The 21,145-nt window shown below is 51.1% G+C and overlaps 2 protein-coding genes and 2 long non-coding RNA genes across 13 annotated transcripts in view; 2 read left to right on the top strand and 2 right to left on the bottom strand.

Moving 5' to 3' along the window:
- KDM3B (lysine demethylase 3B) overlaps positions 1 to 4,105 on the top strand; it is a 57,363-nt gene extending 53,258 nt beyond the window's left edge. For 2 of the 3 annotated variants that reach the window (XM_006070842.4, XM_025292624.3), the window contains 3 exons: positions 165 to 341; positions 797 to 931; positions 2,670 to 4,105. In XM_006070842.4, coding sequence (XP_006070904.2) covers positions 165 to 341; positions 797 to 931; positions 2,670 to 2,750 — 393 coding nt within the window. In that variant the 3' untranslated portion in view covers positions 2,751 to 4,105. Of the gene's footprint in view, positions 1 to 164; positions 342 to 796; positions 932 to 1,844; positions 1,928 to 2,669 lie in introns of all 3 variants that reach the window. The other variant, XM_044948559.2, reaches the window with a different exon arrangement.
- On the bottom strand, positions 320 to 19,707 carry LOC102400169. Of its 3 annotated transcripts, none has more exons than XR_006641449.1 (7): positions 19,519 to 19,707; positions 14,665 to 14,786; positions 14,176 to 14,543; positions 13,236 to 13,430; positions 8,374 to 8,467; positions 662 to 1,182; positions 320 to 410 (listed from the first exon to the last, which is right to left on the bottom strand). It is a non-coding gene; the product is annotated as an uncharacterized LOC102400169 (long non-coding RNA). The 3 variants fall into 3 exon arrangements; XR_006641448.1 differs by having other exon boundaries at positions 14,176 to 14,426; XR_006553603.2 differs by having other exon boundaries at positions 14,176 to 14,786.
- Positions 4,246 to 11,857, top strand: REEP2 (receptor accessory protein 2). Of its 6 annotated transcripts, none has more exons than XM_045166810.1 (9): positions 4,246 to 5,979; positions 6,681 to 6,781; positions 7,754 to 7,826; positions 8,112 to 8,188; positions 9,354 to 9,474; positions 9,679 to 9,792; positions 10,156 to 10,297; positions 10,392 to 10,522; positions 10,608 to 11,857. In XM_045166810.1, the coding sequence occupies exons 1-9, from the start codon at positions 5,677 to 5,679 to the stop codon at positions 10,674 to 10,676; spliced, it is 1,131 nt and encodes a 376-aa protein (XP_045022745.1). In that variant the 5' UTR covers positions 4,246 to 5,676; the 3' UTR covers positions 10,677 to 11,857. The 6 variants fall into 6 exon arrangements, with proteins under 6 accessions (XP_045022745.1, XP_025148410.2, XP_025148411.1 ...); XM_025292625.3 differs by having other exon boundaries at positions 10,150 to 10,297; XM_025292627.3 differs by lacking the exon at positions 6,681 to 6,781 and adding an exon at positions 6,086 to 6,173 and having other exon boundaries at positions 5,849 to 5,979; positions 10,150 to 10,297.
- LOC123335209 lies at positions 15,064 to 16,670 on the bottom strand. Its single transcript, XR_006553606.1, has 2 exons — positions 15,555 to 16,670; positions 15,064 to 15,455 (listed from the first exon to the last, which is right to left on the bottom strand). It is a non-coding gene; the product is annotated as an uncharacterized LOC123335209 (long non-coding RNA).
- Positions 19,708 to 21,145: the final 1,438 nt, after the last annotated feature.

The raw sequence follows: 21,145 nt of genomic DNA, 5'->3' as shown, positions 1-21,145 counted from the left end.
AGACTTGTGTCCTTTGTTACAAGGCCCCATAGGGCTGAATCCTCACTTAGAGGATATCAAATAAAGTAGGTATTACTGCAGCAAGCTGGATTTATCCTGTTAATAATCTTTATGTGTTTATTGATTTTTCCATCTTTGGGTTTTGATCGTGGTTTCATGATCAGGTTGGAGAAGAGCAAGGCCAAGAGAATCCCCCTGATCATGATCCAATTCATGACCAAAGTTGGTACTTGGACCAGACCCTACGTAAGCGGCTCTATGAGGAATATGGTGTGCAAGGCTGGGCCATTGTTCAGTTCCTGGGAGATGCTGTCTTCATACCTGCTGGAGCCCCACACCAGGTATGTCCCAACTTGTGGGTGGGGCTCCGCAGTTCCCATAGTTTGCTTATTTCTGAGTTTGTTGCTAATCTGGCAGTAGATATAAAAGTGTGGGTTAGACCAATTGCTCTTAAACTGCAACTTATTTTTTGCGTTTTCATTTTCTTCTATGTAATTTTAAATGCTCATTTAAAGAAGAAAGTGAGTCTCAGTTCAATCCCGTTTTCAATCCCTTCATTCTGCCTTCCCCAGAAAGTAGCCTACTGTTAAGAATATGGTATATATTTTTCCAGATCTTATTTTTGCACTAGTACCATTTTCATTTATAAATTTATACTTACAGTCTTTCTGCATTTGTTGTTGTTATAAACGTGGGATATCAGAAGTGTTTCTCCAGTGTCCTTGTGCACTACATGAGCGGTTTCCTCAGGTTACTGACTGGCGCCTGCTGTCTGCCTCTGCCTTTCCTCTCGCAGGTGCACAATCTATACAGTTGCATCAAAGTTGCAGAAGACTTCGTGTCTCCAGAACACGTAAAGCACTGTTTTCGCCTGACGCAGGAATTCAGGCATCTCTCTAACACTCACACAAACCATGAGGATAAACTGCAGGTAAAGAGCTCCTCCTCCGCTCCAGCCCTGTCTTATCTCCTTGTAGGCCACATACATAGGAGGCGCACACTGCTTTCTGAGGCTATTATCTGGGCAAGATAACTGCAGAGAGCTGACTCAGGCCCATGTCTGGGGTGTGACGAGTCCTCCCTCAGGAAGTGTTTAATCAGTCCTCTTCAGGTTTGCTTTTAGAGAATATTCGTCTTTTCACCTCATCACTTCCAATGTGGCAGTCTTTTCTTTCTCTGCCCCTGGAAGATACAGTGTTTCAGTGTTAGTAACTGCACTAGACTGACCTCCCCAGTCAGGTGAGAAAAGCACTGTGGCAATGTATTCTAAACCTGTTTCCACAAAACTGCCTTCTCCCAGCAAATTTCTGTGCAAACTCAATTCCTTAGAGCCCTGCTGGGGACTGTAATCCATGTCCCTCAGAGTTGTTTCCCCCTCATAGATCTAAACTGGAGAATCAGATTAGGTTTTCCTCTGTTCTGAAATGGATTGGAACTTTAAGGGCAGAATTTCATTTTTAATATACCTGGATGCTTAGTAACATTAAAAAAAAAAAAAAAAAAAAGAATAAGAAAGCAAGATTCCCCAGGCAGAGGTTTAGCATCCAAACAGGCATTCTCGCAGCCTCTCACTTAAGGCCTATTTTCCTGCGTCATGCCTGTGACTCAGGTGTGTCAGTGACCCATGAGGTTGGATATTTTTCTTGGTTATTGCTAGATTGATAGATGACATTTCTATTATAGATAGAATGCAAGTGTTCAGGCATATATATTTTAGACCATCCTCTGTTCGGTCTCTACTTGTCACATATCACCTCCCAGTCCTCTGTTACTGCTTTATTTTTTCCTGTAGTTTTCACCATCTAACATACTATGTATCTTTTGTTTGTTTCTATCCCTACTAGAATATAAGCTGTTTAAGCTCCATGAAGGCAGAGGTTTTGCTGTTTTAGTTGACTGCTTTTCCCTAGGACATGTCTGACACATAGTAGGTACTCAGTAAACATTGGTTGAATTAATACAAAAAATGTAATAGAGAATAACAAGGGGGCTTGTGTGGCCATCATTCAGCTTAAGAGAGAAAGCATCATATTCATACCATATATACAATGTATTTATATACAACAACTACATTGTTGAAGCCTCCATGTACCCTTTCCCATTCCATCTCCCCAGAAATAATCATCATGTTGATTTAAAACTGTCTTCATCCTGTTCACTCTATTTTAATAACTTTTGCTTCATACATTATATGTGTTCCTTTTTGACAAATTAGAAAATATAGGCATGAAAGGGAAAAATACCCAATAAATCCTACCTGCCCACTGTTTTTAGTGCATTCTTATTAGCTATAGGACCTTAATGTAAGATTCTTAACCTCAGTTCTCATCTGTAAAATGGGGATAATAATAGAATCTACTTCATAGGATTATGGTAAGGATTAAATGAAAGTCCACATAAAGAGCTTAGCAGTAGTGCCCAGCACATATATACACATAGAGGATGGTGATTATATAGGCTTTCAAATCATGAATCACTCTTTTTTGAATATAAACTGTATATTCTGTGTGATGTGTAAATCATCTTTTGGGGTTGGTTAGGGGAGCGCGCAGTCCTGGTTGAGGGCTTTCCTCACTCATCAGTAGGCTTTTAGTCCTTGCAGGATATTTTCATTTGCAGAGCACAGTCTGTGGCTGCCATGGACTAACTGTGCTGATTGCTCTCTCCAGGTGAAGAACATCATTTATCACGCAGTGAAAGATGCTGTTGGCACCCTCAAGGCTCATGAGTCCAAGCTGGCAAGATCGTAGGCATGGAGAAATTTCAAACTCCCCTGTGAAGCAGGTCTTTCACTCACAACACATACAGGGAACGACAGGGTTCTCTGCTGGAGCAGAGGTCCTTCACTTGGAGCCAGTGTGGTCAGTATTACAAACTCTCCAGCCACTCTTTTCTACGCTGCCTCAACACTGAAGGTTGACACAGGAAAGTCGCACTGTTCACACACACAGTTTCAGACTCCAAGCCGAGGGTGCCACATCCCTATCCTGTGGCCTTTTGGGACTTCAGATTGCCTGAACATCACTGGGCTGTCCTGCACATTCTCATGATTTGAGATTTGTGGAAACCAGGAATGTGGGCACACCTTTCTTTTTTTTTTCTCTTGTGCCTAGTTAAGTGGGAATGTGTTTGGAGGTAGGGGGAAATCACATACCTGGTACATGTGGGGGCTAATTGTTTAAACACGCCTGGTGGAAGCCTGATGGTGTCTCTACACATGACCTCTGACACAGCCCATCCCAGGAGACGGGTGAAGCCATTCCCCACCATCTCTCTCCCATGAACACTGAAGTCTTGAAGGACCCAGGGAGAATCCACTGCTTTTCCCAAGAGGCTCCAGGATTAGGAAACGTGTGTATTTAGTGAAAAATAGGTTTGTAGTGAAATAGTTACTATTTCATGAAAGTAGATATTTTTAGAACTTTTGAAATACCACAGTTGTTTTCCTGGATTATGAGGAAAGGCACATTACATTTAGTCTTCCTTCGAGAAAACTCTTTGAAGAAATAAGATTTTTAGAAATCAACTGCCCATTATAGCACAAAAATCAGCCAAAGCAGAATTTAAAAGAATTGGCTTTTTAGGATTCTTTTAATTTCACCCCCCTCCCATCTCAGCCCTATCTTGAGGGAACAGCCATCTTGAGAAAGAACTTTGTCGTGTCTGAGCTGTGGTGTGTTCCATGCATACACACACTGGTGACTCCAGGAACCATTTCCACCTATTACCAGCGTTCCCTTGGGACTCCTCTTGTAGTTCCAAATTCAAAGGAAAGTTTGCTTTCCTACATGAGGCTTTTTGTTTTGGGAGTTTTTTTGTCCAGAAATATTTTCAGCAAAACTTTCCAACTCAGTGGAGTTTTATTAAGAATTTATTTGAAAATGATGGAATTCATTGGTCCATAGATACATTGGAAAATGTATCTATCTTCTTCCCAGCTGTACTGTAGTGCCCTGCAGGCTTGTTTATATGTTCACAGTTACTTTTTTTTTTAAATAAAAGTCATTTACTGTAGAATACTTTTAATTTCACTTTCTGTATTTTAATTTTGTTGAAGGGCTGATTGGGATTTCCATGTTCTTATTAAAAATCTAACAAATCTGTTCATAGTGGACTAACTTCTTCCTGTGCCAGTTGTTCTAAAAAGCAGGGCCAGGTTGAGGGTGGGGTTGGAGTTGGAGGATAGTTCATTTTCATATCATCATTACATTGTTGCATCCAATTATTACTCTTTGCTTCCTGCATTTGTGCCCAGTTGGGCGAGGGATGTGCCAGGTCATTGTGGTTTGAGGGCTTAGGGACAAACGGGAATGTGCTACATGAGCTAGAGGGTAGGAGCAAACATGCGCTTTCCATAGTTTCTGCCCTATGGGAAAGGTGGGTTCCTACCTTCCAGAAGCAGCCTGGGGGGAAAGGGTCAGGGAGAGTGGCCTGAGCAAGGTTTTGGGCAATCAGTGACAAATCTCCTCAAAACAAGAGGCCTGGCTGCCCACATAGGAAATTCAAGTGGCTTGAAGAGTGAGGACAGATTGTGTTCCAATTAGAAAAGGCTTTTTGAAGAAGAAGTTGTAAAGAATAGCAAGAGGGGTCATCAGAGGCTGCTTCCTTGGATCCTGTTGGAAACACATCTTCCAAAGTGTTTGAGCCTGGAAATACAATTATCAGGGTGGAAATAGACCATTGTGTGTGGTTCAAGGATACTGAGTTTGAATAGCACCATAACTGAAATACAGAGTTCTGAGCATGTCCTTTAAGCCAGGATGGGCACGGGCTGGTGCTGTGATCATCAGAGGATTATACCTCAACATAAAGAATGCAGAAGCTTTGAAATGGGATGGGAAAGGAAAGCAGTGGGGGAAGGGAGGTTGCAGAGGTTGCTGGAGCTTTGTTGCTTTGGTGAAAATCAGGAGGCAGGCTAGCCTACATTCTGGATATAAATGTCTTCGGAATTAGGGCATCCATTGCCACCAGTGCTTGCTGATGGGGATGGAACTGGAGCCCCTTATTCATCGCCAGGCCTGGACCCCAGGCCTCTCTACCAGCCTCTTTACAAAAAGGATGATTCCCCTGCCCCAGGGTATCCTTGAGAGCACAGGGCCCTGTTCCCCTACAAAACTTAGGAACTGACAACCTTAAAGCAGATCAGATTGGGAATGGGGTTAGGCCTTTTACAACTGGAGTGATTGGTGATGGCGGGATGGACATATGCCTCTATGCCTTTGACCTCAGGACTTCCTGGGTGGGTGTCTTGACGGTCAGCGATAGGGGAGAAGGGTTTGATAGCAGTTGGAAGAAGTAGCCAATTCAGTAGACTTCCTAAGTTCCTTTCTTAGCAGCATGACTTAGTGGTTCTGTGACCCGAGGCAAATTATTGAACCTCCCCGAAGCTTCCCATTTTCTTATCTTCAAAATGATAATTATAACGTCTGTCTTATGGGATGGTCACTGAAATAACGCATGTGAAGCTCTTAGCACAGGGCCTGGCACACAATAAGCACTCAGTAAGTCAGTCATTATTCCTCTTAGGATATTTAAGTCTTTCAGCCTGTTGTGATCAGCGCAGGAAGAGGGCTAGGATGTCCGGATGGAACCATGAAGGCCTCTGAGGACCTCAATCCTGGGTTTGGAACCCAAGAAAGGTGAACAAGCCATTGGAGGAAGGCAGGTCAAAGGCGCATGCCCAGCGACAGCAGGTGCAGGGGGGCGCGCCGCTGCCGCCGCCGCGGCCTCCCCTTTAAGAGCCGCCGCCGCCCACGGCCCGCCGCTGCGGCAGGGACCTCCCCTTTAACGGCGGCGGCTCGGCGCTCCGCGGCCCCCGCGGCGGCTGCTGCTGCGGGTGCTGCTGCTACTGCGGCTCCTGCTGCCGCCGCCGCTCGGCCTCCAGCAACCACATCCTCGGCCCGGGCCGGCTTCCCGCCCCGCACCCCGCGCCCCGCCCGGCCCCGCCATGGTGTCCTGGATCATCTCTCGCCTGGTGGTGTGAGTGCGGCGGCGGGGCGCGGCCGTTTGGGAGGGGGATGGTGGCTAGGGGTGGCGGGTGAGGGGTATGGAAGCCTGGGATGGACCACTCCGTGGCTTCGTACAGCAGAATCACCTAAAGGCACATCATCCCTATTTGGGGTCCCCAGAGACGTGGAGGTGACGGATCCGGAGGAGCGGGGAATGTTTGAGGAGTAAGGCAGGCCTGGCTTCCCACCCCTTTTATTTTTAATTTCCCTGTTTCTGCGCCCTCCCTCATCCCCGGGGGGGGGGAGGGGGGGAGGGGGCTAGGCAGCCTGGCTTGATTTATGAGGGGAGGCGGCTTGTCCCCTCCCCCACGTAGCAGATCTGGCCGGAGGAGTCCCTCAGACCTGGGCTCTCATCTCCCAGCGGGAGAACTAACGGAAGAGCCAGGGGAGCAAGGCAGGGCCTCCTCATTCCATAGCTTAGGGCCATGGCAGCCTTGGCCTCCCCGAAGGGCCCCATTTCTCCTCCCTCTTCCACTGTCTGTCAGGAGACTGGGGGTGAGGGCACATGCTCTGAAGGCCCCCCAGGGAGGACGGGAAGCAGAGATGCTTGGACGACAAAGTGTGGGAGGTAACTGGGAGAGGATATGTGTGTTCAGCCTGGGATTCTGAGAGCCTTGGAGGGAAGGGTGTTAGGTGGCCTTCATCCCAGGCTGCCAGTTCTGTCCCTCCCAGCTCCGCCAGGCTCCAGGAGGGTGCCCTCTCCCACAACTGTGGACTTTGTCCTTGAGGATTCCACCCCTGACTCCATCTCCGAAGTATCCTGCCTCAGTGAGGCAAGTCCATGGGGAACAGGCGGTATCCACACATTTGTCAAGAGGCTGGGCCTGGCAGGAGCTCTGCATGGCTTCAGTTAACCTGCCCCAGCTTAGGACCCTGCCCCTCAACCTCCACCTTGAGGCACTGACACCCCAGAATCCCCTCCCTGCTATCGTGTTCTTCTGTTCTGGCTTCCTTTAGACCCACCAGAGTCTCCTTCCCTTCCCACCTGAGGGAACCCAGGGGCCTCATACATCCATGTGGCCTTCACAGTGGCTACTCCTCTTGTGTGAATGAGCTCCCCGAGTGGCATTGGTCCTCTCCTTGCCTCGCCTGTGTCCTGTATGTGGTCTCTGATGGGAACAGCACAGACTCCACTATAGCCAGGATCTCTAGCCCAGCACATTTTCCGGAGCCTAGTCCCAAAAGTGTTTATATTGGGAAATAAACCACGTTGCCCTTCAGGGCCTCCTGCCCCCGTGCCCTCTGCTCCTCAGGTCCCCAGGGCTACAGTGGTACTTCTGACTGCCAGGTACCCTGTTAGGTGGTGTCACTGGCCCTACGACGGGAAGGTAGAGGGTAAGGGCCAATGGGTAAGAAAGTGCATGATGTCTGGAGGAGGACGACACCCCTGAGGCAATGACCTGACCCCCACCCCATGATATGGTTATGCACAAATGAGGTTCAGGGCCAGATAAGCCACATCAGACCCTCTGGCCTCTAGGTCTTTCTGTCAGGGGCTGGAGAAGAACTGAACAATAAAGGGTTCCAGGGCATCACCCTCGCTGACTAGGGCCTCCGTGCTTGTGTATCACCTCAGGCTTGCCTGCTTTGACCTTAACCCCTGACCTGAGTTCATCAGTCAGCTGATGTGGTACCCTGGAGTTCTGTCCATTCTCCCCTTACCTACCCAGGGACTGATGCAGAGATGGGAGGGAGAGGCCATTGCTTTTGGCCGAGGGGCCCAGTAACCATGCCTGCCTCCCTAGGCTCATCTTTGGCACCCTGTACCCAGCCTACTCTTCCTACAAGGCCGTGAAGACAAAAAACGTGAAGGAATATGTGAGTGTGTGACCCCTCATCTCCCACCCAACTTACGTGACAGAGATCAGGGAGGACAGTGGGTCACATGACAGACGGGGATGACTTTATACTAATGCTGTCAGCACTAATGAGACCTGGTTCAGGGGAGGCTCCCGTGTATTCCCTTTCCCCAGCCCTGGTGTGATACACAGACAAAGTTGGGGCCCTCTGTGCCCTCCTACATAGTGCTTCCAGCAGGTTGACAAGTAGAGGTCCAGGGTGTTTCCCCAAGGCCCCAGCTAACACCGCCCTCTGTACGTTTAGGTGAAATGGATGATGTACTGGATCGTCTTTGCCTTCTTCACCACTGCCGAGACACTCACAGATATCGTGCTCTCCTGGTGAGGTCCAGCAACCCCCGCCTCCCTGCACCTCAGGGGCCAGGGCTTCTGACTTCTTCTACACAGCCAGCCCACCTAGAGTGGCATCTCCCCAACAGTCCCATGGGGTCCTGGGTGTCCCCTCCTCTCAGCCCCCATCCAGTCCTGGCTTGATTGAGCAAAATGAGAACAGACATAATTCTCACCTTTCTTTTGGCAGCCAGAGCAGCACAATAGAACTCAGGAAACCTGTTTCTGCCGGACTTTGGGCAGGTCACAGTTTTCTAGGCCTCAGTTTCCCTATTTGTAAAACAGGCATATGAGTCAATCTCGTGAACATTGGATTGTATTTCAAAGGCTTTTTCTAGGCACTACTAGACTATATATATGCACTCTTGAGGACACGGAATTGTCTAACCATCTGTATATTCACAGCAGGCGCTGAAAAATGTTTACTAAATGAGCAAATGCCTCTTGGAGGAGAGGACAAACATAGCACAGGACACTGGAAGTCAAGAGAGTTTTACTGAGAGGTAGAGGACGAAAGGTCCTTGCGCATATAGATTTCAAGGGCCTTTGAGGAAACACAGTTTGAGCAGAGAAAGTTGAATGGGGTCAAATTAGGAAAGAGTCATGGGTTAAAAATTGAGAACAAGTGAGTGCAGGTGCCTCCTGATGCAAGCAAAGGAGTGAGCTTTGATGAGGGCTTTGTGAGGATAGAGGAGACCTGAAGGAGTGTGTGGCCTGAGAAGGAGCCATGAGAATAGAGAACAGTCCTTAAAAAGCAGAGGCCGTGTCACGGCAGCAAGGGATAGATCCAGAGCACAGCTGGAGAAGCCCGACTTCTTCATGGGAGGAAGAGCAGGAAGGAAGGGAGTGAGGAACCAAGAATGCACCTGGAAGGTTAGGGAGCTCGCCTTGGTGTTGACCCCAGGACAGAGGAGTGGGTGCTCTTCTGTCAGAGAGAAGAGGGTGATAGAGCCACCGCTGCTGGGAATTCCTGCTGGGGTCACTTTTCACCTTGCTACTGGGAGTCTCAGCTGAGCCTCCCCTTGACCAGTCTCCTAAGCCACATGGGGACCTTAGTGCACTAAGGGGTGGGAGTCCAGCCAGGGTCCTGCAGCGGGTCCATATGCCTCCTGACTTCCTGCCCCAGGCTCTGCCCTTACCTGTCTCCCACCCACAGGTTCCCCTTCTACTTTGAGCTCAAGATCGCCTTTGTGATATGGCTGCTGTCCCCTTATACCAAAGGCTCCAGCGTGCTCTACCGCAAGTTCGTGCACCCAACCCTGTCCAACAAAGAGAAGGTCTGTTGGAACAAGGGACGCTTGCTTCCCACCTATCCCAGGTCAAGGCAGCCCAGAGCCTGCAGCCACGTGCATTCATGGCTCTCCCTGTGGGTGATCTGGGAGGGGCCTGGCCCCCTGGGGCAGGCAGTGCCAGGTGTGAACAAGGGCAAAGCAGGGTAGGACCCAGCCTCACCTCTTCCTCCTTCCCCTCCAACCCCTCAGGAGATCGACGAGTACATCACACAGGCCCGAGACAAGAGCTATGAGACCATGATGAGGGTGGGCAAGAGGGGTCTGAATCTGGCCGCCAATGCGGCAGTCACGGCTGCTGCCAAGGTGAGATGGGGGCAGACCCAGCTCCCAGGCCCCAGCTTGCTCATCTCATCCCACAGCTAGTCCCCGTTGCATCCACCGCACTCTCGGGTCGGTAAAGGTCTGGGGGCTTGTGCAGCTTGGGGTTCCCATCCTGCCTTTAACATCCCCCCGCTAAGGGACTTCCACTCGGCGGGCCACAGTTTCCTCACCCGTCCAAAGGGAACGCATGGCCTCAGCCTGTTAGAGCCGCCGTGGGATGGGCTGAGGGTGCCATGGGGAGAGCGCTGAGTCCAGTGGCTGCCCAGTGCCCTGTGGTGACCTCTCTCTCCACCCCGCCCCTTCTCCTCCGGTCCTCCTGGTGCGTGGTGGTGACCCCAGGGCCAGGGGGTGCTATCAGAGAAGCTCCGAAGCTTCAGCATGCAGGACTTGACCCTGATCCGGGACGAGGACGCGCTGCCCCTGCACGGGCCTGATGGCCGCCTCAGAGCCAGCCCTGGCAGCCTCCTGGACACCATTGAAGACCTGGGTACAATCCGGGCCCAGGGTGGGCAGGGGGCAAGGGCGAGGAGGCTGAGTAGGAGAGAGACCAGACACCTGTTCTCCTTTCCTCCCCAAACCAGGAGATGACCCCACCCTGAGCGTAAGGTCAGGCACCAACCAGGCAGATCCCCGGACAGAGATCTCTGAGGATGACACGGGAGACAAGGCCCCTAAGAGGGTCAAACCCATCAAAAAAGTGCCCAAACCCGAGGTGAGAACCGGGACAGAGCTTGGGGAAGTGGGAAGGGCTTGTGGCTCCAGGCGGAGTCCTCTGTCTCCCTCTCTTCTTTCCACAGCCACTGGCTTCCAAGACGCTGAAGACCCGGCCCAAGAAGAAGACCTCCGCAGGGGGTGACTCAGCTTGAGGCCCCCGCCCCCTCCCCGCAGGCTGCAGAATCCCGGCTCCACACTGTGCCAGCAGCCCTCAGTCTCAGGCCCCGGGGCCTCTCAGATGGCTGTTTCCGGTGCCTCCCAGTGGCCATTCCCCTGGAAGGGCTTGGGAAAGAGAAGGGAGGCCCTGCTGTGGGGGGCCGAGGGTAGAGGCTGGACCCAGGAGCTGAGGAGGGAGCCACTCGAGGAGGTGCGGGCCCCCCAGAGCCCGAATGCTACTCTCCCCGCTCCAGCCCTGACCCCGCCCACCCAGTGCCTTGCTGAAGACCATGGCCATCCCCTTGTCCTAACACATGGCCCCACTGCTCTCCCTGAGTCAGGGTCGACGGCCAGTCACAGCCCAGATTGACCGGAGCCTGAAGGCCCAGCAGAGAAGGAGGGAGTAGGGAGGCCTCAGAGAACCTGGGCTCTGGGCCTACAGGTGTGAATGGAGGACAAGGGCTCAGTGGTGTTTAAGTGACCAGGAGCCAGGCCAGAGCTGCAGCTGGGGGTGTTGGGTAGGGCTGTGAGCTACCTGTGCCCACTGAAAAGAGGTGGGGCTCCAGGGGTGTGCGTGTGTGTGAAAGAGAAAATGTGTGTGTGTGTGTGTGTGTGTGTGTGTGTATCTTTCTGGGTCTAGAGCTGGGGGCTTTTGAGTGAAGGACTTTGCCTCCAGCAGTAACCTCCCGCCACCCAACCCAGCTGCCCTTTCCCCCCTTGGCCCTCCCGCCTACTCTCTCAGCCTCAGAGGACCCCAGCCCATGAGAGAGTAGGGCTCCAAGGGGCCTCTCACCTGCTCCTCTGCCCTTAATCCCCTCTTCTTTTGCCTCCTCCCATTCCTGCCCCAGGATGGGGCTCCATCCCCTCTGGGCCCTCAGTAGAGGCCCCTGCTGAGCCGATTCCTTTTCTCCTCTCCTGGGGGCCCATCTTCTTTCCCCCTAAGGCCCTCTTCCTGTGCCAAGCAGACTAGGCCCCCTGTAACAGACCCCTGTCAGAGCCCAGCCTTTGCCCCACACTTTGCCCCAGCTTCTGCCGTGGCTTCCTTCCATCAGGGCTCGGAGGAGCGTGTAAAGAAGAAAAAGGTATTAGGAGCCAGGGGGCTCCAGATTGGTGGGAAGAGGGTGCCCAATGGACCTTTGGCACTGGATGAGCCAATAAACCAAATTCTGGCACCTCATTTGTGTTAGCCTCTGTGCTTTGTTCTTGTTCTACCAGTCCACAAGTGAGAAGGACTTCAAGTGAGAAGCCGGGGCTCAGTTGTGGGATGGAGGGGAGAAGAAGTCAAACTATGAACTCAAGAGATCTGATCTTCAAGAGATAGCCTTGAGGTAGTTCCATCTGGGAAGATGGCTTGGAGGTTCAATATAGAGCCAGGACTTATGAAAGGCAAGGGACTACCCTTAGAGGTTGTCCTGTCCCTCAGAATCCTACCGGAGACCCCTCCCCATTCTGGCACCTCACAGAAAGTGCCAGGGTGTAAGTTCTAGGGGCAAAGATCATGATGAGGCTCCAGGAAAAAGAATGGGATATTGGGGGCTCCTGGCAGAGCCTGGGGATTGGATCGCTGTGGCCTCGAAAGGCTAAAAAATAAAAAACATTGGAGAGGGACAGTGAGCCAGACACTCAAGGGAGGATCTAGGTGGGATGAAGGGAGAGACAAAAATGTGGAACTAGCCTCATGGTTCACGTCTGACCCTAGGGACAAACAAGGCAGACAGGGACCCAAAGGCCAGAGCCAGTGAGGCATGCCCATGTGGCCTGTGGAAGGAGGGCTGGAGCCCTGAGCTGCTGGGCTGGGGTGGAGGAGAGAAGGAGGGAGGCTGCAGGGCCTGGGGTCAAGTTCTGGGGAGGTGGAGCCTAGGTCACCAGGGGACCACTGGTGGGAACAGAAGCCCGGAGAAGGGAAAAGGTGGCAGAGGTAACATCAGAAGAGACAAGGGAGAAGAGCAGAGAGGGAGGGGGGAAGAGTGAGGGAAGAAGAAGGAAGGCTGAAAGAAACTAGAGAAGCAACAGCTCAGCTGTATGGAAGGAAAATGGAGGAATCAGAGATGGGGACGGGGTGGGGAGTGTGAGTAGAGACCTAGCTCCAGGCCCTGGACCTCAGGACTGGCAAAATGTCCCTACACCAGGCTTTCCTCTCCCTTCCCTGGCATCACGGGTGCATGTCCTTCTGCCAAACTTAAGCCAGCTGGCCAAGAAGCTCCTGCACTGAGGTGCTCGTGGAGAGCGGGAGCAGGGGGAGGGAGGCGTGTGAGATGCCCTTTTCATCTTTCCTGAAATTCTCCAGTCAATAATGCTCTGAACGGCATTCCTTTCACCATTGCCCTCTGGGCAATTTGGCCCCTTTTTCTATCAGAAAGGAGAGGAAGTGTCAGAGTAGAAATCAGGTGAGAGACTCCCTTGTTCTAGAAAGATCTCCAGAGAGTAAGTTGCTTGCATCTCCTGCTAGCAGCTACCATATGGCCAGGAAAGCAGGTTAGGCCTCTCTAACCTAAATCCAATTTGCTGCATTTCACACATACACACACACACACACACACTCTCACACAACTCACACTCAGATTACACATTTCTATCCACAGTGACCAGTGGCCAAGGAGGTCACTGTCAGATTCCACATCTCCAGGCTCTCCCTGCACATCTGGGTTTCCCTGTGTCAACAGAAGATGCTCTCATTTCCAAGTTCACTTGTCCGTTGCCATGGAAACATTGTCTTCTAGACCTCCACACAGGGTCTGACCCCTGTGGTGCTGGGGAGAAGAGGAGAGACGGAAGGTGACCAACAGAATGGAGGGAGGAGGCTGGTGAAAAACATCTGGGTCTACATGAGCCCTTGCTGTCTTATTCCCTGGAGTCACCTGCCCTCTCCCCTCCACCTTAGTAGATCTTTCTAGGCCAGGGCAGTGGGGAAGGGAAGTCATGACAGAGATGTCTGGCAGGAGCTATGTGGAGGGCGCTTGCTCGTTGCCTGGAAACCCACTGGGCATTGAGAGAGATTAGCTTTGAAGTGGGGGCTGAGGTCTAGCCCTGTGTCCCACGCCCAGACCATGTTGGGGACACTGGGCAGCCCTCCAAGCCTGAGGTCCCTGGCTAAAACGGTCCTCAGGCATGAAGTGGTTTCATCCTGCTTCCCCTCCCTTGTGTGTGCCCCACACTAGGAGAACCTGCTTAAAATGTGATTTCCAGGCTATGACGTCAGAGGAAAGCCAGCAGCTCCAGCCTATGCCAGCTCTTCCTTGATCAGCAGAGCTGAGCCCAGGCTTGCTCAGCCTGGAGGAAATGAGGTTAGGTAGAGGAGGGAGGGTCTCTGGGGGCCTCTGGTCCTCATATATGTGGCATTCAGAATAATAGGGAGAGACTATTTCCAGGCCAAAGTGCTGTCTTCCCCATTGCCTTAAATACCAGCGAGTACGTGATTATCTCTGTCACAGATTCCCCTTAACCCCAGTTTTCCCCCTCTGAGCTGGGTCAGCCCTGCATAAAGGAGGCGTGTACCTTAAGTCTTAGAGCCATTTGGGTTCTGCCTGATAGCTTGTCAGCAAATCTAGGCTGGAGGCAGTGATGGGTGAGAAGGATGCCTGCAAGGAGGAAAAAGCCCACTAGGTGGCGCAGCTCACCCCAGTGTGGGATTCCCCGGCCCTTGCTGGGGGACAGTCTCCTTCAGCAGTCAGTGGGCTTTTAAGGTCCGCTGAGCAGAATACTTGACACCGCAGTCCCTGGAGTTGGAGGTTCATGAAGAAAGCATCCTTGTGGGTGGATAGGCAGATATGAATTCTCAATCACTTTCCAACCCCAGTTTGTGTGCAGAGGAGATAGTCAGACCCAGCAAGCAGTACTCCCTTTGGGGAAGGATGAGGCACCTCCTGGGAGCAAGGAAATTGCCATGCTGACCCTAGGAGGGTCATACAGCCCAAAGAACCCAACTTGGGCTTCTAAAATATTATCAAGAGAGGGACAATTTAGGTGAGCGAGAGGGACGCTTACCTAGATGCAGGGTTCCCTGGAGCTGACTCCCTTATGGCGACAGTGGCAGTCCCAGGGCTGCCCCTAGGTTTCCCCGTCCCCTGCTCCTTCCCTTATTTTCATCATGGGTACTGTATGTAGAGCTGAAAAAGGAGACAAAGACCCTAATCTTCAGACCCTGGAACCCCAAGGTATTTTTTCCAGCAGCCAGGGCTGACTCCTGAATGACCTACCTTTGCCTGACCTCTTTCCCAAGCTGACCCCACCAGCCCTGCACACCTAATGAATTACCCTCTTCTTTTGTCCCAGCCAGATGAGTGATCAATAAATAATGCTGCCTGAAATATTAATGGCAAGTTTTACACCAGCATCCCTTAGCCGTGCCTGTCATTGGGGAACTTTAGAGTTGACAGAGAAATGCATGGCCTCCAAAGAGCTCCTTTATTCCTCTTTTCTTTGCCAAGATTTCGACCTGTCCCCATCTCCACCAGATCATGATTCATTGCCATTAGGTGAGAAGAGGACAGGTCCCCCAGAGATGACTCAGGCAGCCTCCAGGGGGAGAATGGGGTAAGCTAAACCAAGCAGCGACCCTTCTTGATTCCTTTGTCTCCTCTGATGCAAGTGAGATCCCATTTCCTCTGTTCCATGTCCATCTTGGACCTGCCGGGTCCAGCTTTCTAAGTGGCAACTCAGAAGGAGACCTGGGGCTTCCCTCCTCCCCCTGCTTCAACTATTTTAGAGCCTGAGCAGAAGGGACTTATGTGCTCCCAGACTTCTGGCCCTGGCATTCTCTTCTGGCTTTCTTCTCCCTGGAAGAAGAGGAGGAAATGGAAGCTCTTAGCCCTCTTGAGCCCACCTGGTGGGCTTCCCGGGGGGCCAGCACCCTCCTTTGGGGAAACCGGGCCTACCCAAATCGTTGAACACGCAGTGCCCTCTGCTCACATGCTCTTTGTCTCCTCCTTCACTTGGTAATGTCTTGCCTGTTCTTCAAGTCTCAGCTTAGATGTGACACTGCACCTGGTCCAGGGCCCTGTGGCCTTCTCTTTCGTGTTCTCTTCCCTGACAGCATATATCACCCTGTTTCATCATTGCCCATGTGTCCCCACTAGACTGAAAGCCCAGGCATAGGCGATGGGCCTACCTGGTTCACCACTGTTTCCCCAGCATCTAGTACAGGGCCTGGAACACTCTAATAATTCATCACATTTTTCTGGAATGTACAAATGACATCTCTGCAGCATTCTTCCTCTCCCAAGAAAATACCAGCCTTCTACCCTCAGCGTCTCTTTGCGGAGCCGTTTGCCGGCACCTGAGGATGGGTGTCTGCACTAAGCAGCTGCCCGGGCCACCTACACTCGCCCTGGCCCCCGGCATGTGCTCATGCTCGCTTGCTTTGCCTTTCTCTCTCTCACACACAGATGGGAGCCAGCTTTCCAGCCACATTCACTTCTCACTTTAATTCAAAAGCTAAATTGGGAAGAAGAGCAGCTTCACACTCCCAATTTAGCCTGGGAGAGAAAAAGGGAGACAGTCTGGATGTTGCCAGGGAAAGGAGAACATTGGGTCTGGGGTGGGTAGTGGTGGCAAACATACCCAGAGCCCAAGAGAAGACAATGAAACCCCCACCCAGCTACTAAAATAAGTCATCCAGAGGTACGACTCCAGAGTGACCTCTGTGAAGCCTCTTTCCTGCGCTGGTGCAGCCATTCTGGGCACTACCCCAGCCTAGGGATGGATTAGAGGTGGTGGAAGAGATTCAGGTTATCGGAACTATCCATAGGAGTAGATGCTGCTGCTTAGGTCGCTGGTAGTAGGAAACCAGAAAGTCCTTCTTAAATCTAACTTTAATCTATTTGGTAACTGCTGAGAGGCCTGATGAATAAAAACAGAATCCATAAACAGATAGTTGCTCATTAATATTCATAGCAGCATTATTCACAATAGTCGAAAAAGTAGAAACAACCCAAATGTCCATCAAGAGATGAGAGGATAAACAAAATGTGGTATATACATACTTACTAAGCCTTAGAAAGAAATGAAATTCTGATACATGTTACAACATGGATGAACCCTGTAAACATTATGCTAAGCCAGGCACAGCAGGACAAATATTACAGACAAATATCTTCCCTTACAGGAGGTACCTAGACTAGGCAAATTTATATATAGAGAAACTCTAATAGGGGTTACCAGGGGCCAAAGAGGAGGCAACAGGATAGAGAATTGATGTTTCCCTATCCCCAGTGTTTCATGGGTACAGAGTTCCTGTTTGGGATGATAAAAAAAAAAGTTCTGCCTATGTATACTGGTTACGGTTGCACAGCACTGCACATATAACTGAATGCCACTGAATAGGACACTTACAATGGTTAAAATGGGATATTTTATGTTATGTATATTTTACTGTAACATATTTTTGAAAAAAAAAACAATGAGTCCAATGTCAGCCTAAAGACATCGTCATCCTGCCACGATAGCTCTCTCTGTAGCTTGACCAGAGGGAAAACAAATCCTTTCCGTTCCGAAGAGTCCCTCCCTTTGCTGATAGAGCAGAAGTGTGGTCTCTGCCCAGAGTGAAGTGAAGACCCCTCTGTGGATGTTCCTGGGCACTGGGGCTAACTGTCCTCCCTCTCATCGCTACTCGTCAGTGTGATAATCTGGATGCAAGTGCTTCTCCCTGCTTCTGGGTGCCAGCTTCCTCTTTAGGCACTCATTTTGACTTTACCCTAAAACAGGTTCCCTGGGACTCCCCTGGTGGTCCGGTAGCTAAGACTCCATGTTCTCAATGCAAGGGGCCCAGGTTGGATTCCCAGTCAGGGAACTAGATCCCGCTGAGAATTTGCATGCCACAACGAAGACCCAGCACAGCTAAATAAATAAATAAGTAAAAAGCAGTGTTTCCATAAGGGTAGACCAGTTAGGGGGATGATTAGAGGAGGAAAAAGAGAAGACTCTTCCATCCAACCTCTCTGACTTTCCCATTGCCACAGTACCACGGGGAACAGATGTACCTTGGGCTGAGAGGCCTGTCTGTAAATCTGGGGGTCAGTTTTTCTTGCTCTCTGACTGGGAGGTCCCTGACGAGTCTCTGATAGCTGACCCTGAGGCATGCAGACCTTACCCTCTGTCCTGGATGACTACACAGTTTCCTGGCTGGTCTCACTACCAGTTCTCCCCTACCCAGCCTCCTGGAATTATTTTAAAATGGTGCGTTGGCTCTTTGACTGCCTGGGAACCACTTCAGTGGGTGGGAGCTGGATTAGGGGCTCCCCAGTCACTGTGCTTCCCCCAGGATAGCACACCACACACTGTGGAATTTGCTTGTTTACTTGTTGGTCTCCCCCACTGAGCTATGACCTGCAAAAAAGGGAGAACCTACCTAACTGCTCCTTATATCTTTAATGCCCAGAGTGGAACAGATGTGTGATAGGTAATTGCCGAATGAATGAATTGAAACGACGTGTTCATGTCTGCCCCTGCTATTCGATCTGACTCAAGAGTGCCGGTAGGATGAAAGCTTTGTCTGATTCATTCTGGGGCCCCAGAAAACAGTTCTTAGGATGAACTGGGGTTCAGGCAGACAGATCTGAAGCCAGACTGTCTGGATTGGAATCCTGGTTCTGCCATTGCTGGGCTCTCTGACCTTGAGCAAGTTGCCTGCCCTCTCTGAACCTGTTTCCTCATCAAGTGAGTGAGAATGGAACCTACTTCATAAGGCATTGTAAGGACAAATACCTGTCAAGTGTTTAGTATGAATCTTGTCACATTGTAAATGTGTCTGGGGGGTGGGGGTGGGGATAGGAAATGCATCTAGAGATAGAGGAAAATCAGAGGAAACAAGCATCACCACTGATTTCGGCATCCTGGTGTTTAGGGGGAGGGGACGGTGAGGCCAGTGCTAGAGTGGGGTAAACCCAGGGGCTACCTGCCCTCCCTCTGCCCTCCCCCCAGGTCTGCAGAGTCCAAGCTCACCCACCACGAAGCTGAGCAGCCCTGGCGCTGGGCGGTGGTGAGGGGCCAGAAATAACCGCCGTTGCTATTCCTGCCTTTCTGGGCTGGATGGGAACGCTGCCTTTCTAATCTAAAGGCTGCTCTAGACTTCCTGCACATCAGTGGGTTCTTATGTAACACTCCCCTCCCTCTGCCTGCCCAACGAGCTTCCAGAGATTTCTGCAGCCAGCTTTGCTGCACACTCAGCTGGGGGTGGGGGGAGCAACGAAGGATGGATTGTCCTCTGAGCCCAGGATCCCACTGACCCCAGGCCTGGGAGAGGGACCACTTAGCACAGGGCAAAGGGCCTGATGTCCAGGGACAGCAGCCTCTTCCTGCTTCTGCAGGGCAGAGAGGACCCAGTGAATATGCCGAAACATTCACCTACCTTGACCCACTCCCTCTTCCCTTAATGGTCCCTCTGTGCCAGTCCCGTGACTTCCACTTCAGGCCTTACCTAACTCTGTCCGGCACCTGACCCCTCGTGCAGACTCTAAGGACAACAGCCCAGACCCTGATTCTCACAGGCAGATCCCCAACCTGGACCAAATCCTACATGGACTCCTTGCTGTAGCCCTGGATCCCATCTGGAGGGTGCAGCCAGGCACCTCTTCAGGGCCCAGGGGACCCTCCACTTCCTCAGGCCTCAGCATCACTCTGTGTGGGCCTATCTCAGAATTTGTCCTTCTCCACCTGTCCTAGGGCTCAGGATCTCTTCTGGTACCGAGTTTTCCCATCTGAAATTGGAGGAAATAGGATGGTTTCCCACCGGAGCACTCTGGGGTGATTCTCTTTCATTTCCCCTCTTCCACCATGCCTCCATTTCTCCCCCGTGCCCCTGCTCCCGCCCCGCCTCAGTGCATCTTCTGTGCCACTCCATACCTGGCCTCTTCAGGTTCTTCTCTCAGTGCCCAAAGACCCTCCCTGGGGTGGGAGCAGAGCTGCCCCCAGACCCATTGAAGGCCAGGCCCTCCATGTTTCCGGCAGAGCTGATCAACCATCGGAAAGTGTGACAGGCACCCCAGGCAGAACCAAAGCGAGAGTCACTTCCTGAGCCCTGGGCTGGTCACAGTGGTGGCAAACCACTATCCGAGCAGCACATGTGGGTGCTGACGTAGCCTGGGGTGGGGAGGAGGAAGTGGCGATGGAAAAAGGGGCTTGTTTTCCTCTGAGAGTTGCAGCCTGCTCAGCCCTGGGTCAGACATGATGGTTCCCATTGACTTTCTCCTAGCGTCAGCTGCCATGGACCAGCCCAGTTCGGCTCTCACCTCTGCCTCTTCCTCTTCTCTGGTTTGCAAGGAAAGTCTGAGCACAGACATCAGCTCAGACCTGCAGACCCTCTGAGGGCCTCTCACCTTTTCTAGAGCTTTTGGCATCAGTCACCCAGTGGACAAGGTCTGAGAGTCCCAGACTCAGGGCTGCTGCCTAATCTTAATTCTCTTGTAACATGGAGTCCAGGTTCCCTTCTACCCAACTGTAAGCTTCTCAGCAGCAGGAGCCTATGCCTCAGGCCTTTATCCACAGAAAGTCCTCAAAAAAGTTTACTATTGTTGTGGATAATGGGTGTTTTAATCAGAACCTGCCAGGTTGTAATAGAAACTGAAATAAACTTTATTTAAAAAAGAAATTTATTAACCTGTGTAACTTAAAGGCCCTGACTCTATCCAGAGATTTACTCTCTGGGTGTGGATCTGTGTTTTAATTTCTTCTGCATGGGCTTCATTCTCAGGTAAGCTCTCCAGGTCAGTTGGCAAGATGGCTTCCAGGCTTACATTCCACTGGTTTAGTACCATCTGGGAAAGAGAATTCCTATTGTTCAGAGTTCCAGAAAAAGTCCTAGAAGAGACTCTCATTAGCCTGGTTTGGGTCATGTGCCCATCCTGATGCAGTGGCTATGCCTAGGGAGATAGAATGCTCCTGGACTGCTGGAAGAAAGCATCCTAGATGGATGACCAGGTAGGGGTGACATGTCCTCACCTAGATCTAGGATGGGGTTTTCTTCCCTCAACCATATGGATTGGGGGTGGTTCTCCAAAGGAAATAGCTGACTGGGAGCACTTAGGAAAAGAACGGTTGGACACACAAAGCGAAAGATGTAGATTATTAGGATTTCGAGTGCCCAGCTTCAGTGAGGACCTGAAGATCCTGTGGGTCAACTTCCACATTAGAATCATAGGGGAACCAGTTTGCCCTGGCTGGGGGAGGAATATGTACTCTCAGAGCCTGGGTAGCTCCCCAGAGACAGAAAAAGGATCCTAGGAAGTCTCTGCTCAGTTCTGGCCCTCATGAGCTCAGGAAGATTGTGATTCAGTTAGCCTAGGGTAAAACCTTTCTTTTTCAGAGCTCCATTTGTGCACAGTCAAGGTTGAAAAAAATTCCACTCTATGAAATAATGTTCTACTGCAGCAAGAAGGATTAAGATGAGCTCTTCAGGACAATGACCCCTGTGTTAGGATTGGAATGTTTCTCCTTCTCTGTACAACTTTTCAGAAAATGGTCACTGGGGTTT

This window comes from Bubalus bubalis, chromosome 9 (genome assembly GCF_019923935.1).
Source record: "Bubalus bubalis isolate 160015118507 breed Murrah chromosome 9, NDDB_SH_1, whole genome shotgun sequence".
Lineage (NCBI taxonomy): Eukaryota > Metazoa > Chordata > Mammalia > Artiodactyla > Bovidae > Bubalus > Bubalus bubalis.
Note: the sequence above shows the minus strand (reverse complement) of the source record. Positions and strands in the feature narration are given on the sequence as shown.

Bases quoted from the DNA above. Each gene is read 5' to 3' on its own strand.
- REEP2 (XM_025292625.3), top strand. From the start codon at position 5,677: ATGCCCAGCGACAGCAGGTGCAGGGGGGCGCGCCGCTGCCGCCGCCGC. The intron at 9,793-10,149 runs GTGAGATGGGGG...TGGTGACCCCAG, and splicing joins CAGTCACGGCTGCTGCCAAG to GGCCAGGGGGTGCTATCAGA. The intron at 10,298-10,391 runs GTACAATCCGGG...TCCCCAAACCAG, and splicing joins GGACACCATTGAAGACCTGG to GAGATGACCCCACCCTGAGC.